The sequence below is a fragment of the Martes martes genome (genome assembly GCF_963455335.1).
Source record: "Martes martes genome assembly, chromosome: 16".
Lineage (NCBI taxonomy): Eukaryota > Metazoa > Chordata > Mammalia > Carnivora > Mustelidae > Martes > Martes martes.
Window position 1 is genome coordinate 23,801,930 of NC_137904.1, and position 19,043 is coordinate 23,820,972.

General features: G+C 48.9%; 1 protein-coding gene across 2 annotated transcripts; it reads left to right on the plus strand.

Moving 5' to 3' along the window:
* The first annotated feature begins 513 nt into the window (after positions 1 to 513).
* Positions 514 to 17,328, plus strand: LYRM9 (LYR motif containing 9). 2 transcript variants are annotated; one of them, XM_080827470.1, is made up of 4 exons: positions 514 to 543; positions 12,782 to 12,925; positions 14,538 to 14,630; positions 15,773 to 17,328. In XM_080827470.1, the coding sequence occupies exons 2-4, from the start codon at positions 12,800 to 12,802 to the stop codon at positions 15,788 to 15,790; spliced, it is 237 nt and encodes a 78-aa protein (XP_080683596.1). In that variant the 5' UTR covers positions 514 to 543; positions 12,782 to 12,799; the 3' UTR covers positions 15,791 to 17,328. The 2 variants fall into 2 exon arrangements, with proteins under 2 accessions (XP_080683596.1, XP_080683597.1); XM_080827471.1 differs by having other exon boundaries at positions 517 to 627.
* The last annotated feature ends 1,715 nt before the right edge of the window (positions 17,329 to 19,043 follow it).

Sequence of the window (19,043 nt, forward strand, 5' to 3'; positions counted from 1 at the left end):
TTATAGATGGGACTGAAAGGAAGCATGCCTATTACTGTCATATTTATTCTTTTGACAGGTGTTATGGGACTGTAATTTGATGAAATGACTCAAAACGCAGATTCCCTTACAAATACAATTCCTGTCATCAGCACGAGTGGTTTAGGGGAAGTCCTCCAACAAGCCTTTTCACCAATCTTGAACACCCCTAATGTTTTAGCAGCGATCCGTATTCAGGAACATGGGGGAGAGCCTGCCTTCAGGGCTTATATCCGAGGTAGCAACAGCCAGAAGGAAGAGTGGGTGTTTAAGGTAGAGAAGGCAACTGTTAGTGGGACAGCCTTCTTTTTCATCTGAGTGGCGTTGGATCAGGCAAGGGGCACCCAGCCTGTTTCGCCTGTGGGGTTTCCTTATAAACAGACCCCAGCCCCGCATGCGACCGGGAGAGGGCGCTCGACGAACAGCCGACGGGCGGGGGCGGTGCCGCGCGGATCCTGGGGCGCAGGCGCACTCGTGGCTGCGGCGTCCGTCGCGTCCGGGGTTGACGTTGCCCAGTGGAGGCGGGTGAGCCGAGCTGCGCTTTCGGAGGGCGGGAGAGGAGCCGCGCGCGAAAGGGCGCAAGGGGGACGGCGCCGCCGGGGCGGCGGGGTGAGCTAGGGGTGTGAGGCCTCGGCCGTCCCCGGTCTTGCGCGGCCAGTGGAAGACCCATTGGGGCTCTTGTCGCCCCCGTCCCCTTCACGTCGGCTCTCGGAGGGCCAGGTGTCCCGGTGTGCCGGTCCCGGCCGCGCTCGGGCCCGTAGCAGGCCTCGCCGGGCGGCTCGGGGGAGCGGGGTAGGCCCCAGTTTGCTGGGAGGGCCGCAGGGAGCCCAAGGGACTCCAGACGCCTCTGCGAAATGCCCACTGTCTGGCACACACCTCCGCGCTCAGTCTCGGCTGGGCCATTTATAAAAGCAGACGGGGCCCCTCCGCGGTCCATCTGCCCCAGGCTAGCTCCCGGGGAGCACGCTTGCCTGGAGTGACCTTCACGTTATGATAGATGCGTCTGCATGATGCATCAAGTCCCGCGGAGTGCGAAACCCCTTGGTCCTCAGGACTGTTTTGTTTTATTTTGTTTATTTTTATTTTTTAAAATTATTTTTATTAACATATAATGTATTATTTACCCCAGGGTTACAGGTCTGTGAATCATCAGGCTTACACATTTCACAGCAGTCACCATAGTGGTTTGTTTGTTTGTTTGTTTGTTTTACATAGCTTACAATTCACTCACTTAAAGTGCACCATCGAATGTCTTTTAGTATAGTCAGAGTTGTGCCTCCATACTCAGAATCAATTTTAGAACACATTCATTGTCCCCAAAAGAAATCTCTCCTTTAGCTGTCACTCTCAAACTCCCATTCCCCCACCCCCGCCCTGGGCAATCCCTATTCTACTTGCTGTCTCTATGAATTTGCCTATTCTGCACGTTTCCTGTAAATGGAATCATACAATATTTGGTCTTTTATGACTGGCTTCTTTCACTTACAGTAATGTTTTCAAGGTTTACCCATTTTGTATCCTGTATCAGTACTTCATTACTTTTTATTACAAAATAATTTTTATTACAAAATAATACTCCCTATGAATGTACCATGTTTTATTTATCCATTCATCAGTTGATGGACCTTAGGACTAATCTTAACTCTTCACCTCCTACCAAGCCCCTTCTGGATCTGACCCAGACTTCCTGGCCATCATCTTGTTAGCTCTTGCTCTCCCTTGGCACCCCTCCCCCCACTCTGGGGGGCCTGGCATTCCTTTCCTCCCTTAAGCCTTCATGCAAGCTGCCTTCCGTCTTCACCATCCCTTCACCAAATCCTACTCTTCCTTCAGACCTCAGATTGAATGCCCTTTTCTCAGGAAACCTCTGACCCTTGACTGGGTGAGGGACCCCATGAGCCATTCTCTCAGGGACCTGAATTCCCCTTTGTAGCAATTATAACTGAATAGTTAGTTTTAATTTTGTGTTAATGTGTAAGGTATATAGGTGTGTGTGTATATATATATATATATATATATATATATATGTATATAGGGTTCTGTTTGTTTCCATAACCCCAGTACCTAGACCTTCTTGATGCTCAGTGACTATTTCAATACATGTGCTCATATGCCTACCATGTATAAGGCACCGTACTATATTAGGGAGACAGCCATGAACAAAATAAATTAACTTCCTGCTGTATGGAGTTTACATTCCAGGGGGGGGAATACAGAGAATTAAATCCGTGTCAGGTGGTGAAAAGTGCCAGGAAGAAAGATAGAAGGGACTGCAGAGTGGTAGGAAAGTCCTCTTAAGTGAGACCTGGATTCCTTTAGGGCAGAGCAATGTGGGTGCCTGGAAGAGCTGTTGGGTAAGGGAGGAAGGGAGAGAGTGAAAGAAGGGTAAATCGGGAGCTTTCAGCTTAAGGGTCCTTTGAGATGAGCCCTGCGTATGTGTAGAAAGAGCTTATTAGGAGGGTAGAGACCTAGGTACAAAGCCTAGCTGCGCTCTCACCCAGTTCTGTGTGACCTGGAGCCTCAGTTTTTCATCCTCCGCAAAATGTGAGTATTAGGGTTGTAGAGTAAGTAGCCCCCGTGAAGTACTCAGCCACGTGGCAGACACCTACCTGGTGGATGTGTAATGGTTTCCTTCTTTTGCCCTCAAACCACAGTGGTGTGTTGTGGCCTGTGTGTGGGAGGCCATTGCCTAACGTCACAATGACACATGCTCTGAGATCAACATGTTTGCCTTTTGTCTGATTTTTCCAGTTTGCATTGACGGGGCTAGCTCACCAGGTTCACTTGAAGCTGGCAGACTGGCTCAGGGCGGTTGAGCGGACACATGGGCTGTTCAGAGTGGCTCTTTGGGCTCTGAGAGAGACAGCAGGTGTGGGAGGAAGAGCTGAGGATCTAGGGCCCGAGTCTGAGACCTGGCTCTGCCACCTGTTGGCTTTGTGATTCCAGGACAGCCATTGTCCTCCCGGCTTTTGTGTCCTCTTTGGTAAATGGAAGTCAACACACATTTATAGAAAGGATTACAGTGTGGGATCTTATAGAGGAGTATGGGCAGCATGGGGTGTGAGCCTTAAGGAAGGGACGTGGGAGCTACATCTTGAAGGATCAAGAGGAATTCTTGAGGCAGGTGAAGAATCCAGCATAAGGAATAGAGAAGCGCTGAAGAGCACAGCATGTTTCAGAGACGCAGTTAATGATAGTTACCAAGTGCCTCGTATTTGCTGAGCATTGTTCTTAGTGACTTAGGAGCATTCATGAATCCTCGCAAGGAGTCTGTGCGGGAGATACTATTAGTTGCCCCATGGACAGATGTGCAGGATTTGAACATAGACTGCCTCATCCCAAGGTCCAGAAACTTAGCCTCTAAGTTCGGTATGTGGCTAGAATGTAGGGAGTGTAGACAGCAGGAGATGAGTTTGACGAGACAAGTTGGAAGCAGATTTGAGAAGGGTAAACGCCCCACAGAGGTTCTGGAGAAGGTGAGTGACACGGTGTGCTTTTGAGGAGGTATCCTCCGGTTGGACTGGAGAGAGTGATAGTCGGATGGTCTGAGCAAGGTATTGTTACAAAGCTGGGAGCCCAGGTACTGTCCAGGTGAATGAAGCGGGGGTGGACACTGAGGACAGGGAGGGTGGGTCTTGAGAGCCTTGACCATGAAGGAAAGGGACTGGAGGAGCACAAATTGCTGCCCTGTTTTCTAGCTTGGAACGTGCATGTGCAAGTTAGAGCCCTGGAGGTGGGGGAGCAGAACCACTCTGCTTCTGTATTGCGACTTTCCCCAACCAGAGAAATAATTGCATATTTAAACAATGGCCTGCACAGGCTTAATTTAGCCTTGTATCAGTGTTTAATAGGGCATAATTTCTGGTCGTGTTCTGTAGTTCCATTCTTTCCTTTCTTTCTTTTTTTAAATATATGACTTTTCCCCATTTATTTTTAGGTGCCTTATGTCAAGGCACAGGGTAGGGAAAGAGCCAGGGGGGGTTAAATGGGGCCATAGGCCTATTTCTCAGCATCTGTACCAGTGATATCACTTGGCTCCCAGGAAATTCCCTTTGTGGCTTTATTCTCACTCTTTTCCTTTATCCTGTTATAGTCTCCTTTGGGTTTCCTAAGAACTTTTTTAGTATTTCCTTAGCTGCCCCCTTTTCTTTGTCTGTGTAATTGACATCAGCCTTGTGACTTTTTTTTTTTTCATCTTTATGCAGCGGGAAGCTATAGATGATGGCCTTGGGTTTCAGAAAAGCATGGAGCAAAGTTTTATGGAGAAGGTTGAAAAATAAGTATGGGATAATAGCACAGTCAAGTACTTTCATGCATGCGGGCCTGTTCCTGAATGAGCTCCGGGAGAGTTCTCTGTGGGTTCCTAATCCTGCCTGGATCCAGGCGGCATTCAGTGGATGGCTCAGATACAGACGTAGCAGGTGGTGTTAGAAGCAGGCAGGGGCAAGGGGCAACAGTCCTCAGTTTGATTCCTGGCCTTACCATCTAATAGTTGTGTGGTCTCTGGCAAGTTTCTTACCCTCTCAGAGCCCCAGTTTCATCATCTATAAAATGGGACTAATGATTCATACCCCAGAAGATTGTTGTGAGGGTGCACGAGGTAACACATGAAGCGCTCAACACCTTCCTGGCACTTACTGATCACTCCCTGAATGGTAGGTCGTACGACATGGCATCAGCCGAGTAGAAAGCTTGAGGTGGGACAGCTAGGTAACATGCCAGGCCATCCGTCTCTGGTCCTAGGGCCAAGCCCAGAGCCATACACGTGCTAGGTGCTCTGAATGACATTGTGTGGGTGACTGACACAGCTCCCTGGGGCTCCTGTCTCTCTTTCTGGACCCCATTTGTGCCTGGGATGGGATTGTTTTGTGCTTTTGTTGTGCTGAATTGAGTGGAGCTGGCTAACAGACAGGGTCAGGTACCCCAGAGATTGTAGCAGATGGTGACTCTGGACAGAACTAATAAAATACAAGATGGGAAACAGATTTAGGAAGTGTTCACAGAAAAAAAATGTTCCTTTGAGCTTAATGCCAGAGTCACGTGTGGGCCTGAGCGAGAATGCCGTCTGAGCGGCCTTTCTTGAACTGCCAGGTGAAGGAGGGGACATTGCCCCCTGAGCTCCAGAACCCACGAAGCTGGTCAGGATCCAGATCTGTGGCTTTCCCCCTGGGCAGTACCTCTAGGAGGGAGACCCATATTGAGGGTGCGTGTGTTCTGAAGAGTGTGAGTGGGACTGGGAGGCACTAGGAGAGGATAGCACCTTCATGGTGGGGATCTTGGAAGAGAATGACTGCAGGGCTGGGGTCACTAACTGAACAATGACAGAATGGCCTCGGAGGTTGTTGGGCTGGGGGGAGTGGGTAGAGACTTGAGCCCCAGAGGGCAGAGCTCAGATCCACGAATGAAGTGGAGAGCTCAGACTTGGGAGGTCGTGAGCTCCCTGCCACGAGGGAGCATGTTAAGGGAGAGAAGCTGGAAGGCTCCCTGGCAGGGATGTGGAGAAGAGATTTCTTTTACCCTGGATAGGAAAAGGCTGTCTTTGGTGCTCTGGTTTTGAGACTCCCTACTTTGGATGACTTTTCTGCTCATTCAGTTAACACCTCTGACCGAGAGCGTCTACCATGAGTCAGGCCATGCCACCTTCAGTATTTTTAGAACTTTCTAATTCATCAGAGGCGACAGCATGAATAACCAGAGTTCAGTTCTGATTTGGGGGAAAAGCTAAATAAATTTCACATGCTCTTTAGTTTGATTTCAAAGAAAAAAAGATTATTTTTTTTCTCTCTGATGTTGGTGGAGGTCACTAAATCAGTGAAATCCACCACCTCTCCCAGTGCCTGTTTGCGTGAGCAGCTCCCTTCCACAGCCCAGTCTTGTCTCAGATAGAAGCACCTAAAGATATCATAAGGTATTGTTTTTCCTTTTGCTACTTTTCCAGGCCCCTAGAAGGGCCCCCTACTGAGTGAGCTGCTGCCATGAGCCCGGCAGGCCATGTGTGCTGCCTTACTCAATCCTCCCATCAGTCTTGCCACGATCGGGGGCCCATGTACTTTCAGTGTTCCACTCAGTCTTCCGGATGTGGGAGAGTTGACTGGAAGGTGTTGGAGAGAGGAAGGGTTCAATCTGACACCCTTCTGTTGAGGGACTACTGCATGCCAGGTGCGCCTAACAGAGGAGGCTGAGCTGGGTAGAGGGTAGGAAATGGGGAATTTGGTTTCAAATGGGATAGAGATTGGCAGTTGACTGGGAAAGCCTTGACACACACCCCCCCACACACCTACCACCACCACACACACACATATACTGATGAGCTTAGAGCTTGTTCTGTGTGTGCCATTAAAGGATATCAAGCAAGGGACTCAGAGTGAGATTTTTGTCTTCCGTTGCTTATTCTGGCTGCACGTAGAGAGTGACTGAAGAAGAGACATGTCAGAAGGGTGTTGGATTAATCCAGGAGAGAGGCTCTGAGAGCCTAACAGAGACAAGGAAAAGGAGGGACTCCTTTCCTTCAAGAACTCAGGGAGGTTAGAGCACTGGAGTCGAGTCAGAGTACACATCCCAGTGTTGCCACTCCCTGGTTGTGTATTCATGATCAGCCTCAGTTTTCACATCTGCAAAATGGGATGATAATGCTTTTTGTCCGAGGGTGGTTGTAAAAATGTCTAGCACCTCTCTTAGCCCATCAGTCAGCTCTCGGGCAAGGATGAATCTCATGGAGGAGGGGATTTGAAAATATTCTTGCCCGATGGCCTCTCCAGACTGACTGAGGTAGGAGGCGTCAGTTGCCTGCAGGGAATTCCTGCAGGTGACCTGGAGGGAAGCTGAGAGGACTGGAAAGTGTTGGCATGGATGGGCAGGAAAGGGAGGATATTGCTGCCTGAGGTGATGGGCAGGAGTACTCAGGGCTTGGAAGATTCTGAGGTTCATCAGCTAGGAAGCATTGATGGAGGAGTGTGCTTTGTACCAGGTTGTACTGTGCTGGCGCTGAGAGAATAGAGATGGGGGAATTGGACACAGTCCCTGTCCTCGGGGAAGTTCTGTCCGGTCAGAGAAGATTGAGAGGCAAACACTCAGAGCCTGGGTGATTCCTGCTGATCTAAGCAGGCACAACAGGCTGTGGGCAAACAGATCAGGGAGAGAGTCTAGTTCTGTGTGGGGAGGAAGAGGAGACAGGAAGACTTAACCAAAAAGAAATTTCCTGGAAGAGTGTTAAGGGCTCATAGAATCAAGGGAGAAGGCTGGAGAACCTGACAGGAATCTAGACATTTCTGGAAGGCCAGGAGGCAGGAGCTACAAGGACAGTTCAGAGCAGGAAGAGGCTCATCATGCAGCCATTGCTAGAGTGCATGAACTCATTTTCAGGTTCTTTGTAACCTTGCTCGAGAGCCCATTTCCAGAGATGGGGAGTACTCAGTTGGCCTCGCCTGGGTCTCATGTTCTCCTTGTTGGCCAGGAGAGATGAAGCCACAGACAATAGTCTCAGCAGGCCAAGCTCAATGGGAAGAAGGCATTCCTTAAAAAGAAATTGGGGAGGGGGGTGCCGTTAGGAAGAGTAGCACCCACCTGGACTCTGGAGCCAGACTTCCCAGGTGGAAATCCTGGCTTTTGCGCTCAGAGCTCTGTGACCTTGGACAAATTTCTTGCCTCCGTTTCTTTATCTGTAAAAGGACAGCATAATGGAAACTCCTTGTTGAATTATTGTGAAGATGAAATTAATTCACGTGCATCGTTTACAATAGTGTCTCTCCCATGCTACATATTCAGTAAGGCTGTGATCATAATCATCCTAAGTGCTCAGGATTTATTATTACTAAAGGAACCACAGGTGGTGTGTCAGTGTGCCTGGCAGGTGGAGGAGTGCTGAGGGGTGAATCTGGGTGGGCAAGAAGACTTTAGGAGTCAGTGCCAGCCTCTCGAGTTTAAGACTTTATCCCCTAGGTAAGGAGAAAGCCATGGAAGGGTTTTTCTAAAATAACTTGAAGATACAAAAAAAATTTCAAAATACAGAGAAGTTGAAATAATAGCACAAGGTCCACCCTTATTCCTGCCCTTTAAACACGATCTTAACATTTCACCACATCTTTCTCACCCTATCTTTTCTCTTTTTGTGTTGCCTCTTGTGGAACCATGTGAAAGTAAGTTGCAGACGTGATGACACATCACCCCTAAACACTTCCTTCCACTCACGTCTCCTGAGAATGAGGACATTCTCCCACACGACACACTGTTGTTCTACCTGAGAAAATTCATAGTTAATAATAATTCACAATATCCTGTCACGTCCAGCTGTGGGAGGATTTGAAGTAAGGTGTTCGACAAGGCGTTGTGGCTGCCATGTGGAGGATGGCTGGAAGGGGGCCAAGGGCGGGTAGGTACCCTCCCAGTAATGCAGGTAACACATGGTGAAGCCCGAACTAGAGTGATGTGGGGTCGCGAGGGCTGTTTGAGGTACTCCAGAGGTCTCCCATTGAACATGGTAGCAGGGATGGTGGGTCAGTGAAAGCTTCCAGGTGGAGGTGCTGGACCTAACAGCTGAGTGTTGTAGGATCAGGAGACCTGCAGGAAGCAGACTGTGGGCAGGAGTGGGAGGATTCATTTGACACGTAAATATTAAACATCTACTGTCATGGTTCCATTTATACGTCAACTTGACAGGGCCATGAGATGCCCAGAGATTTGGCCAAACATTCTGGGTGCGTCTGTGAGGGTGTTTGGGATGGGATTAACAACATTTATTTTTAAAAAGGGAAGAGAGAGGGGCGCCTGGGTGGCTCAGTTGGTTAAGCGGCTGCCTTCGGCTCAGGTCATGATCCTGGCTGGAGTCCCGGGATCGAGTCCCGCATCGGGCTCCCAGCTCCATGGGGAGTCTGCTTCTTCCTCTGACCTTCTCCCCTCTCACACTCTCACTCTCTCTCTCAAATAAATATATTTAAAAAAAAAAAAAAAGAGGAGAGAGGCGGGGGCCGCTGAGGAAGAGGAAGTCTTTTAAGCAGACTCTGCACTGAGCATTGAGTCCAACCCAGGGCTTGTTCTCATGACCTGAGCTCATGATTTGAGTGGAAACCAAGAGTTGGATGCTGAACTGACTGGGCCACCCAGGTGCCCCTGGATGAGATTAACATTTAAATCAGGAGACTGAGTAAAGCAGATTGCCCTCCTTAATGTGGGCAGGCCTCCTCCAAGCACTTTAAGTCCTGAATACAACAACAGACTGACCCTCCCCTGAGTGAGAGAGGATTCTCTTGGCTGGTGGCCTTCAGCCTGGGACATTGGCTCTTCCTGGTTTGACATGGACTCAAACTGGGGCACCTGCTCTGTGAGATTTCAAACTTGCCAGCCTCAGTAATCATGTGAGCCAGTTCCTTATAAATAGTATACACATATGAATATAACATAGATATATTCTCTCTGTATTTTCTGTTGGTTCTGTGTCTCTGGAGAACTCTAATGCGTCTACTGTATGCCAGGCATTTTGTCACAGTGCAGAGACTATAACAGGCAAACAGGACATAGACTCATGGAGTGTGCCACTCAGAGCTCAGTTTGCCTGGACTCTGGGGGGAGTGGTGGGAGAAGGGATGAGGGGTGGGCAGGGGCCTTGGAGGAAGGAATATGGACTTTGTTCCATAGGCCAGTGCTTTCCAAAGCTTAGTACCACTTTCATGATTTTTCTCATATCCACATCTCAGCTGCATTCTTTGCTGAATATATTTAAAAATACCAGTTTTACGCCTATTCCTTTTTAAAACATTTAAGCCACAGTACCCATGAAATTACGGGATTTTTTTTTATTACACATGAAAATAAATGTAAAATCATTACAATAAAAAGATGTTGGCCCATATACTGCTTAAAATAATTTCACAGTTTTCGTACATTTGGGGAGAGTTGTCATGAGTGACAGGGTTAGGGGTGGATATCAGATCTGGGGTTTTAGGCAGGAACATGCCATGCTGAGATTTACGTTTTGGAAAGATTCAATGGCTGTTGAATGGTGAATAGATTGGAAGAGAGGGAGACCTGCCCGGAATTCTGGCTTTTGTCCATGGGAGCTCTGATAAGAGACTGAAGCAAGGATGTGCAGTGGGAATAGAGAGGAGGGGACAGATGTGAGGGGGCATTCAGAGGTAGAATTTGATAAGACTTAGAAACAGTGGCGTGGGATTGAGGCAGGAAGAGATGTCTAGATTGGTTTAGTGATGGTTTTGGTTTGGTTGCCTGAGAAGACCGAGGTACCTTCACAGAGGCAGGGAGCCCAGGTTAGGCTAAAGTCAAGTGCAAAGAGCAAGATATGCCAGGCGATGGTTAGGGGCGCAGAGTTTGACTACAGTTTTAGCAATGATGCTGTGAAGTTCATTGCCCCTTAATAGCAAACCCACACTTTAAATTAAATTAAAACATTTTTAGTTTACCTCTTCTGAGTGGACCCACACATGCATTCTCTGCTACTTATTACTGAGAATGACTAAGTATTATAATTGAGCTGAAAATAATCTCCCGCCCATACTTGCTGGGTTGGTTTCTAAGTATTGCTTGGGTTTTTATCTACTGAAACAAAGTTGTGCCCTTTCCAAATGTTAATTTTGAAGCCTGCAGATGGTAACCATCTGTTACACGACTAGCATTTTACAATATTTGATTAGCACTTTATATAGTTTGGGGAAGCCTGCCAGTGGAGTCTGCCCATCAGGTGGGGACTTCGGTGGTATGTCCCCTCTAGTGGTCCTTGAAGGTCTTTGCCCTCATTGTATGGGGTTCCCCTCTTTTTCCGGGGGGGGTGCTTTAGTACAGCTAGTCAGACTGGCAGGTTGATATTTGTGGCAGGAGAACCTTAGGAGCTTTGCCTTGTTTGTACTCTTCCTTAGAACTGGAACCATCAGACATCGTGGAAGCAGAGTTTGAGAGGTCAAGATCTGTCCATCAGTTAGAACTCTCTGGGTTGCAGGTGACAGAGTTAACAAACCCAAGCTGCTTTGGAAAAGGGCATTATTAACTGGGTCAAGTCATTACAAAGTCTAGGAGTGGGATTGCCTTCAGGTGGACAGTTCAGACGAATTCTTCAGACTTGGTTCCCTCACACCCTCAGCTCTGCCTGCTGCTGTGTGGCTTCAGTCTCAAGCTTCCAGAGGAGGCAAGATGGTGCCCTGGAGAGAGGCGCAAATCCCCGCAGCAGCAAGTATTGAGGGAAAAAAATGGAGGTCTTCCCGGCCACCCCTGCAGAGGCGGTGGGATGTGTTCTGATTGGGCCAGCTTCCGTCATGTGCCCACCTGTGACCCAGTCCCTGTGACCACGTGGATGCAGAGCTCTGATTGGTCAGACCTGGAGTGGAGCCCCACCCTGACCTCTGGGCAGAGGCCCGGGGAGAGGTGGATCGCCAGTCACATGTCCGGGGCTGTTAGCAGAAGGGGGGAAGGTTGAGGCGGGGGGCAGACCACCACCTGCCTGCCCCGGTGTCATGGCGGGAGCCCAGAGTACCAGGAGGCATTGGCAAACTTAGCTGTGGAGACAGGCAGTTATTGTTGCCAGGACGATAATATGCTGGAAATGGAATGAAGGAGCCTCTGAAACCGGCTACTTAATGAATTTCCTTTCGTAGTTTTAAGAACCTCTGATAGATTTAGTATTCTTGTTTTCTCTCTCTCTGTCTCTCTTTTTTTTTTTTTTTTTTTTTGAGGGGGAGGGAGTTGTCTTCTTCTTTTTTTTTTTTCTTCTTTTTTGTCTTCTTTTTATGTCACTTTAAAACTAAGACCAGTCACTTAATCTTGGTCTTTTAGCTCCTGCGTTTGGAACACTGTGAGCTTCTCTCTCAGAGAGGGGCGATCTGTACAGAGCAGATAACAGATTCCATTCAGTCCAGTTCAACAAACAGGGCACGAAGCCCCGGGGCCCGGGCCAGGCTCCACAGGCCTGGCAGCAGATGAATCCTCAGCAGTGTGGGAAGCACTGTAACAGCTCCAAAACAGGGCACTGTAGCTCCTCAGGGCAGGACAGTCAGGAAGGGCTTCCCAGAGGAAGTGACACGGGGCTGGAGCTGGAAGGATGAACATGAGTTCCCCCCATGGTGAAGAGGAGGGGAGCTTGACGCTAAAGGCACTGCTTGTGCCGAGACCAAGAGGCGAGGTACTTGCTGGTTTGGGGGGGTTGAGCCGAGGCCACTGGCTCCAGAGGGCATTCTAGCATCAGCATGGAGGAGACTGGAGAGTGACAGGCAAAAGGCGGGAACAGACACCAGGCAAGACGCTGTGGTAGAGGTTCAGGCAGGAGCCTGTGGTGCATCTGGTTAAAAGGCAGGTTCGGTCCAGCAGATCTGGGGCGAGAGTGTTTCTAACCAGCTCTCAGGTGACGTTGCTGCTACTGGTCCAAGATGATACTTTGAGTGGTGAGGCTCAGACCTCTGGCCGTTCTCCTCTTTGTTGGCTGTAGTCTGCTGGTTTCTCAGTCTACAGTGCAGGATCTTCTTGCTCATCTCCCCTACTCTGCCTGTCCATGACACCACCTCACCCACCCCCCACAAGTTGGCTTCCAGAAAGAATGAGGCTATGTGATTTCACCTCTGGTCCCAGCAGGCCTGCCGTGGGTTGAGGCTTCTGCAGGACAGAATGCCCCCCCCCCCCCAAACTCAGGGTCTGGGTTCTGTGTGGTGTGGCACAAAGGGGACTGGGCCTCTATGTTGTATCAGACCTGCTCACAGAGTCGTGGAACAGGGGGCTCAGGGCCGGGGATTGGCTTGATGCCTTTGAAATAATGCTCTGTGTTTTCCAGGGACAGAGGGACTTGCAGATGGCCCCGCTACCAGGGGCAGAGCTGGTCCAGAGGCCGCTGCAGCTCTACCGATATCTGCTGCGCTGTTGCCAGAAGCTGCCAACCAAGGGCATCCAGGAGCATTACAAACATGCTGTCAGGCAGGTGGGAGCAGGGGATACTGAGCTCGGGGTGGTGGTGGGGAGGTGTCACATAATAGGAGGACTCTTTCAGAGTTGGGGGCAGGAGACAGGGAGGGTCTTTTGGGTAGTAGTGGAAGGGAGGAGTGGCAGACTAGTAAGAGCCACCAAAAACCATAGCCCAGCTCCTCTCTCTGATTTCTGCTCAGAAAACAGACACTTACCCTCTAGCACATCAGCTCTGTGCCAGGGCTCAAATAAGGCAGCTAAATGGATAATTAGAGTATAGGACATATCATCATTTTGACAGACATTCCTGCCAGTAATGCACAGCCTGAATGTACTCATAAGAAAACATCAGGTAAATCCAGACGGAGGGACCATCTCCACACCAGTGGCCTCGGCTCATCCAACATGGCAGGGTCGGGAAGCACCGACAAAGACAGACCTCCTCTGTTTTCAAGAAGACTGAAAAGATATTACCATAAAATGTAATGAGTGGATTGGTTCTGGGCCAGAAAAAAACAAAACAAAACAATGCTTAAAAAGGACATTATTGGAGACCTTCCTGAAATTAGAATATGGGCTGTAGATGAGATGATAGTATTATACTAATGTGGCATTTTCTGAATTTGATTACTGTGATTTTTTAATCTCCTTGTTAAAACACATGGAAGCGTTTAGGGGTCAAGGGCATGATGTCTGCAACTTCGAAATGTTCCCAGAAAATTGAGTTCAAACCTATATAAAGAAAATGGTAAAGCAAATGTGAAATGTTCATGACTGGTGATTCTGGTAGAGAAAAGCTTCTGTAGGTTAGAGGTTACTTCCAAATAAAAAATAATAATAAATAAATAATGAAGTAAAATATAAATAAAATAAAAAATAAAAACCTTAAATGAATACAAATGTAATGTGGAAAGTTTAAAAAAAAAAAAAGTCGAGGTAGCAACAACCAGGCTGTGAAAATATAGAGGAGGAAGCAGCTAGTTGTCTGAGGGCACCAGGGAGGGCTTCGCAGAGTGAGCATTTGAGGTGCTCCTGAAGACAAATAGGTTGAGAGTGACTGGGCAGAAGAGGTACCAGGTACCCTTGTGAAGCGCTCTGAGTGCCACACCAGTGAACCTGAATCTCACATTCCTTCTCTGGTCAAAGGCAAGCAGCAGCCCCATGCTGCTCTGCACTGGGCCTGGCTGGAGTTTCTAGTCACTCGGCCCCAGCCCCCGCTCTGCTTGGCCTTCCAGCACTGTTCCTTCCTATTGTGCCCTGCGGGGAGCAAATGGAACCGAGAGATGGAAGTTTCTTTGGGCCCCTGCTGCCTGATCACCTTTGGGCCTAGCCTGATTTAGGGTACCTTGGGGGCCAGTCTTCCATTTTGCGCTGCTCTGCCGGCAGGAGGACAGGCTGTGTAGTTAGAATGGACTGGGATTTGAATGCCGCCGCCACGCACAGTGGCTGGTTAGGGCATCCAAGCCTCTGTTTCCTCATCTGTAGGAGGGATCCTTCTAACTGTCCCTGGAGGGCTAAGAGCAGTGGAAAGTGGCCATGGTGTGTCTGGCCTGTACCTGGTGCTCTGAAGATGCTGGTCCTGCGAATTTTGTCTTGTCATCTTTTTTTTTTAATGCTTAAACTTCCAGAGTTTCCGGGTTCATTCAGATGAAGACAATCCTGAGAGAATCCAGCAGATTATTAAAAGAGCCATTGAAGATGCAGACTGGATCATGAACAAAGTAAGTGCTTGGCTCCCGGCTCTTCCCACAGTAATCCCTGTGGCCACTAGGGGTCGCCCCTGCCCCACACGTGAGCCGGATCAGCCAGGCAGAGGCACCCTGCGGCCCCAGCCAGCCACTCCTCTCCTCCAGAAGCCCAGAGGTGGTGGCAGATGCGTTTCTGGTTGCATCTGTTTTCTGCCAAGGGTGGGGAGTTCTGAGTCCCTAAACACCAACAGTGCTAAATAAGCTAAGGTGGGGTAGCAGGAAGAAGGAAGAGAAAGGTCTTCTTGGAAGCAATAGTGCCTGAACTAGCAGCAGCCTTGTGATGTCTCAGACAGGAAGGCTGTTTGGGGGCATAGTGAGCTCCCCGTAGCCAGGGGTATTCATACTGAGGTAGGGTTATTGAGGAAACACTCAAGTATCTATTTTGGTAGAGGAAGATGGGGAGTCAGGAATACAAATTAACTTGCTGGTCCTTACCCACTGGTGTTAGAACAACCCAGAGAGCTGGGTGGAGCGTACCCCATCCCCCCATCCTTCTAAATCAGGATATCCAGATGTGGGGGCCGGGGTTCATTTTTAAAACTTAATGATTGGACTTGATGACATATGAGGGTCTTCCTCTACCTGAGATTTTTTTTTTCTTTGAACCAAGATGTAGCTTAAAGAATAGGATGGGCACACCCCACATTCCTGTCTGACATTCCCATGTCTTTCTTTCTTTCTTTTTTTTTTTTTTTTTAAGATTTTATTTATTTATTTGTGAGAGAGAGATAGTGAGAGAGAGCATGAGAGGGGAGAAGGTCAGAGGGAGAGGCAGACTCCCCACGGAGCTGGGAGCCCAGTGCGGGACTCGATCCCGGACTCAGGGATCATGACCTGAGCTGAAGGCAGTTGCTTAACCAACTGAGCCACCTAGGCACCCTTCTTTGTCTTTCTTATGTGTGCCCTCCTCCCCTGTCAGGTTCCTTTTCCATTAAGGAAGAAAGGGTCCCTGTGCCAGCTAGAGATTTGACTGTCTGGTGCCTGCCTCACCACCTCCGAGAAGCCCCTGCAGGAGGCAGCTAGGGCCCCAAAGAACATGGTTCTCAGGATTTCCTAGGTCCTCCCTCCCCCATTGGCTTCCCTCACCCACTTCTAATGATCTCTCTGCCTTACAGTATAAAAAACAAAACTGAGACACTGGGGCCTAGAGAATGAAGCTGTCCTGAAGACATTGAAGTACAGAGACCTTGCTTCTCCTGGAACTCAGCAGCAGCAACCACTTTGGAATATCCATCGGCCTCATTGGCTGAGAGCAGGAAATCGGGGGTAGGAGAACCTGCCGTCAGCTCAGCCAGCTCTTGCCATGTGTGTGTTCCCGGCATCCTTTATGTTCGCTTTCCTCGCCATTGCCACGGGAGTTTTGGGGAAGAATACGTTTTGTCACTTTGTTCTGAAGGTGCCACATGTATTCTGGATGTTGTCCTTGGAGACCCAGAGTGGGCATCCCCTTCGGCTGTCCAGAGAGGACAGGGCATGAGTTTTTGAACCAGTCAGGTCTGGATTTGAATCTCAGTTCTGCGGCTTTTCAAGGGTCTTGTCTTTGAGCTCAGAGTCCTCCCGTGTGAAGATTAAGTATGAGGAAGTTGAAGAGCTTCATGCAGGACAGGGTACATGGGGGTGCAAGTAAATGTCCCCTCCCTGAGGAGGCTATCCTCTACCGCTCCTTCCTCCCCGCTCGCAGTGCTCCACATGTCTCTCTGGCGCACTCCTTGTCAGGCCCGAGTGGTGTGCGGGCCCGTCCTGTCTTGCTTGTTGTCCCTGAGCCCTCATGGCCCCACCGTGCCCAGCACTCCACCAAGCAGCCGTTCTTCCAGGCACTGTCCTTCTGTGAAGTCCTGGTCCGTGCCTTCAGGGAGTCTTTAGTGTCCCTGAAGTGGTGAAACACGGGCCGCATGGAACAAGGAAGAAGGGCAGAGCAGCTCCACCGGACACCCAAGTGTGCAGGCTTCTGTGAACCCGCGATCTGGCATGCTGGCCCTTCCCTGCTTTGCCACCATCTTGGAAGGAAGGGTGGAAGCAGGAGGCAAGGAGGGAGGTGGGGAGCAAGCATTCCTGTGGGGTATGGTGACCCTGATACCCTTGGGGAGACAGGCTGGGTCACATCCCAATTCCATACAATTTGCTCTTGGGGGAACTTACCTGGCCTGCTTCAGCCTTGGTTTCCCCATCTCCAGTGCAGTGATGCCCCCGCCCACCTGCCAGGGCTGCAGCAAGGAGCACTGAGCTCTAACGCAGGCCGGGCCCTTCTTGCAGAAGCTGGCTCAGGGAGCCCGCTGCGCTGCCGTGGCTGGGTACCACGGTTAGGAGACCTCCTTTGCCGATGGGCAGATGGAAGCACGGACGGGTTGAACTCCATTTCAAGGTCACCAGGCTACTAAGCAAGTTCTGTCTGAATCTACCAAACACTACGGATTTGGGAGGGAAGGGGGCAGCAAAGGGAGGGAAAGCATCCAGGAAGGACTGGGGGGACTGGGCAGAGCAGGAGGAGCAGCTGAAAGTGGAGAAGCCACACTGGACTTGGGTATCCCCAAGGACTCTCAGCCAGAGGGATGAGCCAACACGTTCATGACCCCACAATGAATTATAGGGCTTAAAGTGACTCAGGGACATCTGTATGCACTTGACTGATCAGCAAATAATGAAGTAAATATATCGATTTCTGAATCTTGAATGCTGTGCTCATTCATTCCCCAAACACATGTTGTTCCCTACTGTGTGCTGTCATACTAGGTGTTGAGGACTTAGAGACAGGCCTATAGAAATCTGCCCAGGAGGAGATGGCTCTTCAGAGGAGATGGCTCTCTTTTGTTGAGATTTTTATTGTTTTCTAATAATGGGGGAAACTGGTAGGTGGTGATTATTTCTTGGCCAAGTGCTGGTTGTGTGTTTGGGGGTGTGGGGGTCCTCTCCTTATCACTGATGCTCAGGGGCTGATATGGAGGGGGGAACACTTACCCTTACTGCATGATGGGCAGGGCTGGGTGCCTCCCACAGACATCCTCCGAGAAATTTGTCTTGAGGCAGAGAAAGGACCTATTCCAAAGCACAGATTGTCAGGAATTAAGACCCAAACTTCTCCCAACTTCCTTAAATGAACCTGTCCCTCTGTCCATCTTGCTTCCCTGGGGGATGGGGATTAACATGAGCATTCAGGGCAAAAAAAACCAAAAACCAAAAAAACCCAGACTACCTTTGTTGAATGACAGGGAAAAACTTTTGGGAATTGATGTGCATTTCCTGTCCCCAGTGCTGACCTCACTCCCGCCCTGTTCATGACATCCTCTGGCACCCTTGCACCTTGCACATGGATTCCTCACTCTCCCAGCACTCCAGCCCACTCATTCTATGTGTATTTGCCCAAGCGTCTCCTCCTGTCTGCAGTGCCCTTCTTCGCTTACCTTATTCACCTGAAAAACATCTTTTCTCTGTCAAGACTGAGCTTAGGCATTATTTCTAAGAAGATGTTATTTGTTCCCCGTAGCATTACACCTTCCAAGATTTTTTTCACGTTACCTGCTGAATGCAGACCAATCAGATGACACTGGTTCCTTGAAAAATGAATGCAGTCGTAGGCCAAATTAAGAAAGACATGGGATCAAGAAGAAAGGAGGTGAAAATCCTTCTTGTATTCTGCTTTATTCAGATTATATCTGGAGTATTGATTTTCAGGTGTGGTCCATGGCCTCCTGGGAATCCCCCAAACCCTCTGATGGGATCCTCAAAGTCAAAACTACATTCATAATAATACTAAGACACTGTCTTTGCCAGTCTGTGAACATTTGCAGTGATGGCACAGAAGCAATGATGAGTAAAACTGCTGGTGCCTAAGCATGAATCAAGATAGGGATTATCACCACCGGCTTACTCATGAACGTCCCTGATGAAACAGCAAAATGCTTAATTTTGTTAAGTCTCAACACTTGAGTGTAAAAATATTCTGTGCAATGAGCTGAAAAGCAACATACGTACAGCACCTGTACTGCGCACATAAGTAGGACAGTTGTCTGGAGGAAAAGCACACAGTTATTTGAGATGTGAGCTAAATAAACTTCTTTATTCACAGAACCCCATTTTCTTGTGGAAAACTGGTTGGATCTGTCCTCTGTCATGTTAACCATCCTTCATACGTTCATTTCCTCTGTAGTGTTGCCATTCATTTATGTATTCACTAGTTCACTGATTGGACAGACACTGAGCACCTCGTATGTAGCAAAAATTACACCTATGTCTCCATCTAGGTGAGATTGTGGATGGTTTAATTTACTCCCTTTTCTGATCTATGTGGTTTCTGGAAATGTGTAGAGAGATTTCGTTTTAGGCACCCATGATGACCCCTAGGAATCTAGAAGTCTTTTTCATAACCTTTTCAAGGAAAAAGTTTTTCGC